This window comes from Alexandromys fortis, unplaced genomic scaffold (assembly GCF_014885135.2).
Source record: "Alexandromys fortis isolate MF-2015 unplaced genomic scaffold, M_Fortis_MF-2015_v1.1 scaffold_140, whole genome shotgun sequence".
Taxonomy (NCBI): Eukaryota; Metazoa; Chordata; class Mammalia; order Rodentia; family Cricetidae; genus Alexandromys; species Alexandromys fortis.
This window is the reverse complement of record NW_026068048.1, coordinates 2,291,819-2,301,145: the sequence shown is the minus strand read 5'-3', so window position 1 is coordinate 2,301,145 and position 9,327 is coordinate 2,291,819. Positions and strand designations below refer to the sequence as shown.

Genomic DNA, 9,327 nt, shown 5'->3' with positions numbered 1-9,327 from the left:
AAAAAAAAAAAAGGCTTATTTATTTATTTTATATACAGTGTTCTGCCTGCAGGCCAGAAGAGGGCACCAGATCTCATTTCAGATGGTTGTGAGGCACCATGTGATTGCTGGGAATTGAATTCAGTACCTCTGAAAGAGCAGCCAGTGCTCTTAACCTCCAAGCCAGCTTCCTTTTTTGTTATTTTTGAGAGAAAGTCTCTCATGTAGGCTAACCTGGCCTCAAACTCCCTATGTAGCTAAGAATAATTTTTGAATTTTGGATCCTTCTGCCTCTACTGGGCTTACAGGTATGTGACAGCAGGCCCAGTTTATACGAGGCTGGCACAGGGCTTTCTGCAGGCTAGAGAAGCCCTCTACCAACTGAGAGACATCCCGCAGTCTTTCTGACATTTCCTTAAGCAAACACAAGCAGAAACAGATAAGCCTATTTTCTTGTTCCGGTGTATCCTGCTGTGTGTCCAACAGTTGCTCCCATGGCCTCTAGGCTGCTCCATATAAGACCACAGGATGCCAGGCTCCAGGCATCTGGATAGTCACACAGGCACTCTGCCGTGTGGCCTCTACTCCCCTCATCATGGTGCCGCAGAAACAGGCCTTGCTCTGGACAGTGCACCTGTCAGATGAACCAACTGGCTAAAGCCTGGCATGGGTCCTCTCCTTTTATCTTTGAAGCCACTGGCTCCTGGGATGTGAGGGCTGAGGCTCTGGCTGGACCTTTTCTTCCTTCTCTACACCCCATCCCTGCTCATAAAGGCGTGAGCTGGCCTCCCTTCCAAGCCCACTTTACCCCAAGGGCATAGGGAGGGGGTTCTGGGCCAGGAAAGAAGTGTGTTTTGGAGACTCACACAACCCAACTGCTGGCTCCAGGCACACGTTCCTAACCTTTCCCTGCCCAGTTGTCAGGCCTGGCCCTGTTTGCCGAGACAGTGTGGGTGACAGCTGACCAGTACCGTGTGTACCCACTGATGGGCGTCTCAGGCAAGGACGATGTCTTCGCTGGTGCCTGGATTGCTATCTTCTGCGGCTTCTCCTTCTTCGTGGTGGCCAGCTTTGGTGTAGGAGCCGCACTCTGCCGCCGTCGGTCCATGATCCTCACGGTGAGATCCCAGGTGGGGGATGGCAGGTCACAGTGAGGGCCATGATATGACTCTGGGTGGCCCCCACTGGGGGCCTCACAGCACCATTTCCCTGCCATGGCCCCATACCTCCGTTTCAGCCATCACCCCTATTGTACAGAGGAAACTGGGGTACAGTGAGGAGAAGGATGGTCAAGGCAGCTATAAAGAGACTCCTACAAGTGACATAAATAAGTAAATATATAAATGTATTTCTATATATATTCCCAACAAAATAATGGTAATTGAAACCCGACTATTCGGTCTCCAAGGTCTGTGGTCTGAGTTGTAGCAATAATAGTGAAATGTAATAACGCAGCTAGCATTTAACAAGAGCTCAGCCCTTTACACAGATTGGCGCATACGTGTCATGTGACCTATGATGAACCGCCACCACCACTGTCATCACTATTTGACAGATTCAGAGAGGAAGTCACAGCCCAGTTACGCTGGAACAAGCCAGCTCTTGACTCCAGTCTAGTTTTCGTTTAAAATTTATTCCATTTTTTAAATTTTATTTATATATTTTTATGCACTCTGCATGTACACCTGCAGGCCAGAAGAGGGCATCAGATATCCTAAAACTGATGGTGGTAGCCGCTATGTGGTTGTTGGGAATTGAACTCAGGTCCTCTGGAAGAGCAGCCAGTGCTCTTAACCTCTGAGCCACCTCTCCAGCCCCAAGGTGCATACTCGCTCAGGTATCCAAGGAAACCAAAAGAGAGAGTTGGATGCCCTGAAGCTGGAGTAACAGTTGACTGTGGGGTGCTGACGGGGAGCCGGGAACTGAACTCGGGTCCCCTGCATGGCTTTCTTTTTTTTTTTAAAGATTTATTTATTATGTATACAACATTCTGCCTCGATGTATTCCCGCACACCAGAGGAGAGCACCAGATTTCAGTACAGATGGTTGTGAGCCACCATGTGGTTGCTGGAAATTGAACTCAACCTCTGGAAGAGCAGCCAGTGCTCTTACCCTTTGAGCCATCTCTCCAGCCCCTCTGCATGGCTTTCACTAAGTCATCTCTCCAGCCCCTGCTTTCATTTGCCTTTGAATACAAAGTTGCCCTAGGTAGCCCCAGCTGCCCTCAAACTGACAATCCTCCTGCCTCAGCCTCTCAAGTGCTAGGATTTTAGGTGTGTGCCGTCACACCACCCAAGCCCATAGTCTTTTTGTTTTGTTTTGAGACGGGGTCTAGCTAAGCTTTGTCTGACCTTGAATTTACTGTGTAAACCAGGCCTGCTTTGAAATGAACTGCCAGACCCCTACTTTTAATCCTCCCCAGGTTGCCCTGCCCTTGACCTTGCAGCAAGCAGTTTAGGCAATGAACTCTCTGTCCTTATGAAGCCTTGTAAAATTGTGCTTTTAAGCCCATTCACCAGGCAGAGAAACCGAAGCTCCAAGAGGTAAACTGTGGCCTCTCCCAGGTGTTGGGGAGAGAGCAGGTGTCGTGTTTCCCCTCCTGCGGAGAGTCCTTTAGGCTACCAGGACCATCACTTCTGTAGTCAACAAGAGTTTACTGAACAAGAAGCTCTGAACACAACTAAAAAGCCCTTGATTTGGGGAGTGAAGGGAGCCGGGTAGGTTGAGGAAAACCCACAGCCAGCAGCAGCAAAGAAAAACATGCGGGGGACAGTGAGCCCAGTGCGCGCTGAGAACGTGTGTTCTGAGTGGCGGAAGCAGCATGAACAAAGGTCCTGTGGCCGGAGCGAGGCAGCCGTCTCTCTGGCAGTCAGAAAACAGTACAGGGCAGGGTCTGGGAGGGGAACTGCTTGGGACACTTTGCTTTATTATGTAGAAGAGGGAGCTGTTATTGAAAGGAGTTCCTCACCACTCCCTTCCTCCTCTCGCCCCCCCAACCCCCCTCTTTTGATGCAGGGTCTCACTGTGTAGCTTGGCCGGCCCCACACCCACTATGTAGGCCAAGCTACTCACAGATACCTGCTGCTTCCGCCCAAGTGATTGAGGTGTGCACCACCACACCCAGCTCCTCTCTTCCTGTTCCCTTCCATTCTCCACCCCCCCATCACACATTTAGCAGAACAATTTCATCAAAGCCTAAAGTCAACCTAACTACCGTTTTTGTTTGTTGTTTCTTTTGATACAGGGTTTCTCTATGTAGTCCTGCCTGTCCTGGAGCTGTCCTGTGTTGACCAGCCTAGGTTCAAACTCACAGACATCCTCCTGCCTCTGCCTCTGAAGTTTGGGGATTAAAGGCATGCACTGCCACTCCTGGCCCCTAACCATTTTTAAAAAATATGTCTGGCTTGTCTTTCTCCCCATTTTTTTTTTCAAAGACAAGGCTTCTTTATGTAGCCTTGGCTGTCCTGGAACTCACTCTGTAGATCAGGTTGGCCTAGAACTCAGAGATCCGCCTGCTTCTGCCTCCCTACTAGCACTGGGATTAAAGGTGTGTGCCACCACTGACAAGCTTGGTCTCAAGTTTTCAGTCTTCCACCTCTACTTCTTTCAAAATTAAATCCTCCATTTGATGTGTGTGTGCACGCGTGTGTGCACATTGCCAGAAAGGCGACCCAGAGTCTTTTGTTTTGTTTTGTTTCTTTTTTGAGACAGGGTTTCTCTGTGTAACAGTCCTGGTTGTCCTGGAACTTGCTCTGTAGACCATGCTGGCCTCGAACTCACAGAGATCCACCTGCCTCTGCCTCCCGAGTGCTGGAATTAAAGGAGCACGCCACCACGGCACAGCAAACAGTCTTATACACAATAGGTAGCACTCTCCCGCTGAACCACAGTTCTGTTTGGGACTGTGCATTACCACACACACTTAATTCCATCTCTTGGTGGCAGGAGGGGGTGGGCAGATTTCTGTGAATTTGAATCCAGCTCTGTATGTAGTGATTTCCTGGCTAACTGTGGAGGAGGTGCAAGGCCTCCATCTGGCCTCTGTGCCATGGCTGCCTTTGCTCTCTCTGCAGTACCTGCTGCTGATGCTCATAGTCTACATCTTCGAGTGTGCCTCCTGCATCACATCCTACACCCACCGAGACTATGTGAGCCTGTCGGGAAGGGATGAGGGGGGAATGGCATCCCTAGAGCTGGAAGGGTCCAGGGGAGGTGGGCCTCCATCCCTAGCCAGCTGGCTCCTGCTCTTCCCTGTCCCCCCTTCCTCAGATGGTGTCCAACCCGTCCCTGATCACCAAGCAAATGCTGACCTTCTACAGTGCAGACAGCGACCAGGGCCAGGAGCTAACCCGCCTCTGGGACCGGGTCATGATTGAGGTTGGTTGGGCTCTGTGATCATCTCTCAGTGATGGCAGAGGGGATATTCAGAAGACAATCCACTCAGGGGACCGAGGAGGGGTAGGAGAGCCTTTGGTTGCTATGGTTTTGTAGACCACAGACCCAGAAGTTTCCTTTCTCGTCACCAGGTTGGTAAGTGGCAGGGTGGCCTGCATTGTGACTCTGACAGTGGATTCTGCAGTGATTCTCCAACCATTGTAGTGATGGTGACAGTGACAACCTTTAGGATGTAAGGCAGGCTGACCTTGAGCCCACTGGTATGTGTGTGTGTGTGTGTGTGTGTGTGTGTGTGTGTGTGTGTTGCTGGGAACCCAACCCAGGACTTCATACATTTGAGGCAAAGGCTCCACCACTTAGCTATTTGTTACCCAACCTCCCAGCCCTCTTTTTTTTTTCTTAACTTTTTGAGATGGGGTCACCATAAGCTACCCAGACTACCCTTTAATTCACTATGTAGCCCAGGCAGGCCTTGAATTTGTGATTCTGCCTTAATCTCCTGATTAGCTAGGATCACAGCCCTGATTCACTATGCTGAGTGAACAGTTAGCTCATACCTTAATCCCAGTGGGTAGATCTTGTGAGTTCAAGGCTAGCCTGGGCTAGCCTGGGCTCCAGCACAACCAGGGCTACACAGGGAAACCCTGCCTCAAAAAAATCAAACAACAACAACAGCAAAGGGTTTGCTGAAGTCCAGTCTGGTGTTGAACTCTTTGTACACCCAAGGATGACTTTGGAATCCGGGTGCTTCTGCTTCCACCTTCCCGTTCTGAGATTCCAGATCTGAGATACAACACAGCCTTGCTTAACTCAGAAGCTGAACTCTTAATTGCACCCAACATAATACTGCAGAAGAAGAAGGTGGAGTAGGAAGAAGTTGCTGAATCCCAGCCCAGCCCAAGTCATGCAGGAGCCCAGAAACTACACCATGTTGAAGGGTGTCCATCCAAGGGCTTCTGATTAAATACCGTTTGAGATGGGCATTGTGGTGAAGCCTTAGAATTCTAGCACTTGGGTGGCTGAGGTAAGCTGCCACCAGTTTAAGACTAGGGTTCATCATGAGACCCTGGCCCCAGAACAGCAACAAACCACTCAGTGGGCTGAAAAAAAAATCATAAATCTGCCTTTTGGAAAATTTGATTTAAATTTTTTGGTTGTTTATTATTTTCCTTGTTTGTTTGTTTTTCGAGATAGGGGTTCTCTCTGTAACAGTCCTAGCTGTCCTGGAACTTGCTTTGTACAGCAGGCTGGCCTCAAACTCATTGAGATTGCCTGCCTCTGCCTCCCAAGCGATGAGATTAAAGGCGTGTGCCACCACCACTCAGCAGATTTAATTTTTTTTTATTATGTATTGTGTTCTGCCTGCATGTATGGCTGACGGCCAGAAGAGGGCGCCAGACCCCATTACAGATGGTTGTGAGCCACCATGTGGTTGCTGGGAATTGAACTCAGGACCTCTGGAAGAGCAGGCAGTGCTCTTAACCACTGAGCCATCTCTCCAGCCCAGATTTAATTTTTTTAAATGTGAATATGTGTGTGTATGTGTAGACGTGTGTGGGGGTACCCACAGAGGTCAGAAGAGGACATCAAATTCTCTGGAACTGGAGTTACAGGTGGTTGTGAGCCACTCCACATGGATGCTGGGAATTGAACCTGGATCCTTTTGAAGAGCATCTTAACTGCTGGGCTGTCTCCCAGCAATGCCACCCCACTCCATCTAGTTTTTGTGTCATTTTGTCAGCACAGTTATCAACAAAAGAATTTTAGAAGAAAATGAGTGTAGGCTTGGGCCAAATCTATCAGCCTTACACACACACACACACACACACACACACACACACACACACACTAGAGCCCGGGGCTCTAACACATGGGGACCAGCTGTGCCTAAAGTCAATCTGCCTCTCTTTAACAGTATGACCACAGCCCAGTCCTGCCTAAACTTTGTTCTTTCCACAGCAAGAATGCTGCGGCACATCTGGCCCCCTTGACTGGGTGAATTACACATCTGCCTTCCGGGCAGCCACTCCAGAAGTGGAATTCCCCTGGCCTCCTCTGTGCTGTCGCCGGACAGGGAACTTCATCCCCATCAATGAAGAGGGCTGCAGAGTGGGCCACATGGACTACCTGTTTACCAAGGTGTGTCCCTTTGCCCTCTGCGTCTGTCTGTCCATCTGTTCTGTTCTCCCTTTCCCCCTTCAACTGTCTGTCTGTCCATCTGTCTTCCAGCCTCTGCTGTCTGGCCTTTTCTTTCTTTCCCTGGTCCTCCCAGCTCTTTGTGTGAGTAAGCAGGACGCACAGACACTCTGATTCAGACCTGATGTCTGCACCAAGAGGACCTAGCTAGTTGCTGGAGCTAGGCCTTGCATGAGAGCCTGTCATCCTGCTCAACTCATGACCTCAGTCAGGCTGGGCTCATGACCAGTCTGAGCAACTTCAGGAGCCCCTGTCTCAGAAGTAAAAAGAAGGCCAAGGAGAGTACTCAGTGGTAGAGCCCCTGCCTAGAATCCCCCAGTGAGGGGCTGGGGTGTGGCTCAGTGGTAGAGCCCCTGCCTAGAATCCCCCAGTCAGGGGCTGGGACGTGGTTTAGTGATATAGCACTTTCCTAAGCATGTGAGAAGCCTGGGATTCAACTCCTAGTACCACTAATATTAAAAAATAACAGCTGAAATCAATCATGTGGTGCACATCTGTAATCTCCATTGTGGAGGACCACTGCCAGTTTGAGCCTTGGCAATATAACCAAGACCCTGTCTCAGAAAATAATGACAACTGAGCATGGTGGCATACACTTAATCCCAGCACTCGAGAGGCAGAGGCAGGAGGATCTCTGTAAATTCAGGGCCAGCCCGGTTTATAGTGTGGGTTCCAAGACAGTCGGGGCTACACAGGGAAACACTGTCTAAAAATAAATAAATAAATAAATACCTAGAAAAAAATAATAATAGCAGGTGAAGTGTGGCGGTGCTTGGGTTTGACCCCAGTCAGACAGATCTCTATGAATTCAAGTCCAGCCTGGTCTACATAGCAAGTTCTAGGTCAGATAGGACTACATAGTGCCTCAAAATAATAACAATAATAAGCAATTCAAGGCAAGCCTGGTCTACGTAATGAATTCTAAGTCAGAGAGGGCTGTACAGTGAGACCCTGTCTTAACCAAAACTTAACAAAATGGAAAATTCTGCTGCTATCCTAACGGTAGCACAGCCAGCAGTAAGGACCCACGGGGAGCCTTCCCTTCGGTTTGCGGCTGCTCATCACAGTCACATGGGGAAAAGATGACGATGGCCCTGCTTGACACTCCACAGAGGAAGAGGTTCGTCCCTGTGGGGGCAAAGCAGGGAGGCCAGGGCAGGGCAGGGGCATAAGCAAGAGGTAGGGGGGTTAAGACGAGACCTGGTCCCACTTGTATCTGTGGCTACAAGTCTTCTATCAGGTCTGGAAGGGAGTTGTCCCAGGATACCCCATCCCCAAGGACAGACTAGGACAGCCCATTCTCAAGCCAAAGTCCCATGCATGTTCTTCCGTTATTCCAGGGACCTTCCATTATTCCAGATTATTCCATATCCCAGGGACCTCAGAATCCAGACTGCCACTTAGCAGGTTGGAAAACTGGGGCTCAGAGAACCAGAATTGTGCCTGTGTTCTACTAACAAGGAGCAGAGCTAGTCCCAGGCTTGGTTGCACCGGCCAGGCGCACTCTGGACCTGTAGTCTCAGCTGCTCTGTGGCTGGAACAGGAGCCAGAAAGGTGACCTTGGTGCAGGGCTCTGGCCTGGCTCAACCTTGTCTCTAGTGAGCAGGTACCAGGAGCAAATGACAAACAGATCTGGATTTCAAACGCTTAGGGCTTGTGGGTAGCATAGAAAGCCAGGTGGGACACAAGCAAGCCCAGACTGACAGCTGCCATCCCAGCAGCACCTGCTGGCCCCGGCCCTGGGTTCAGTGATCCCTCTCCTGGCTTCCCTAAGAAGGCAAACATGGCTGCAAACCCACAACACAGATGGGAAAACCAAGGCAAAGAAAGGGAAGAAAGGGATGTCTCCCGGAGCACATGGTGACTTTCACCCACCACCCTCCCACGATAGCTACAAGCCTCTACCGTCCCTCTCTCCAGGGTTGCTTTGAGCACATCGGTCATGCCATTGACAGCTACACCTGGGGCATATCATGGTTCGGCTTCGCCATCTTGATGTGGACAGTGAGAGATGGGGCACCTGGGGCTGTGGAGGAGGGACCTGTGGGTGTCCAGGGGTGTGGGTGTGGGCTTGGGGGAGGCTGGTGGTTTGAGCTAGAGCACCCAATCTCGTCATTTGCCCACCTAGCTCCCTGTGATGCTGGTGGCCATGTATTTCTATACCACTCTCTGAAGATGAAGAGGAGGCCGTATATTCACCTCTGTCTGAAGCTCCTGCCTCTCAGCTGCACCTGGGCCTTTCCCCCACCCCCAGCCCCATGTACCTCAGCCACAGCTCACCCATGTCTACCTCCCTCCATCTTCCCTTCTTGCAATCCCAAAGTCCCTTCGTAGGTGTAGGAGCTGCCCTGGGCCCTAGCTGTGCCCCAGGCCTGGGTTTGTGTGCCTGAACCCTCTTGGCCACGTTGCACTGCATTTGGTTGATCTCTTTATCTTTCTGGTGACAATGAAATGTCCTGTCCTTGGAGGCCCTGCCTCTGTTCCTGACAACCCATCATGCACCTCTCTTGTGCCTTCCAGAACATCTTGCAGGGCAGGCATAGCCATTGCTGCTCAGTAGTTTGTAGAAGCTCTAACAGACCTAGATTGCTGTGAGGGGAGGGGCAGATCAGCTATGGTCACTGTGGTTCTTGATCACCCAGCATGTGTCTGAGCATGGGTCAGATAGCCAATAAATACTGGCTGACTAAATAAACACAAGCCTCTTCTTCTGTGTTGTTGGAGATGGGGGTTTTACTCTGCAGCCCAGACAGGCTT

General features: G+C 50.4%; 1 protein-coding gene across 1 annotated transcript in view; it reads left to right on the top strand.

Moving 5' to 3' along the window:
- Upk1a (uroplakin 1A) overlaps nt 1–9,205 on the top strand; it is an 11,527-nt gene extending 2,322 nt beyond the window's left edge. Inside the window, exons 2-7 of the mRNA XM_050119021.1 lie at nt 897–1,097; nt 4,053–4,127; nt 4,249–4,356; nt 6,334–6,513; nt 8,491–8,574; nt 8,699–9,205. Coding sequence (XP_049974978.1) covers nt 897–1,097; nt 4,053–4,127; nt 4,249–4,356; nt 6,334–6,513; nt 8,491–8,574; nt 8,699–8,743 — 693 coding nt within the window. The 3' untranslated portion in view covers nt 8,744–9,205. The remainder of the gene's footprint in view (nt 1–896; nt 1,098–4,052; nt 4,128–4,248; nt 4,357–6,333; nt 6,514–8,490; nt 8,575–8,698) is intronic.
- Nucleotides 9,206–9,327: the final 122 nt, after the last annotated feature.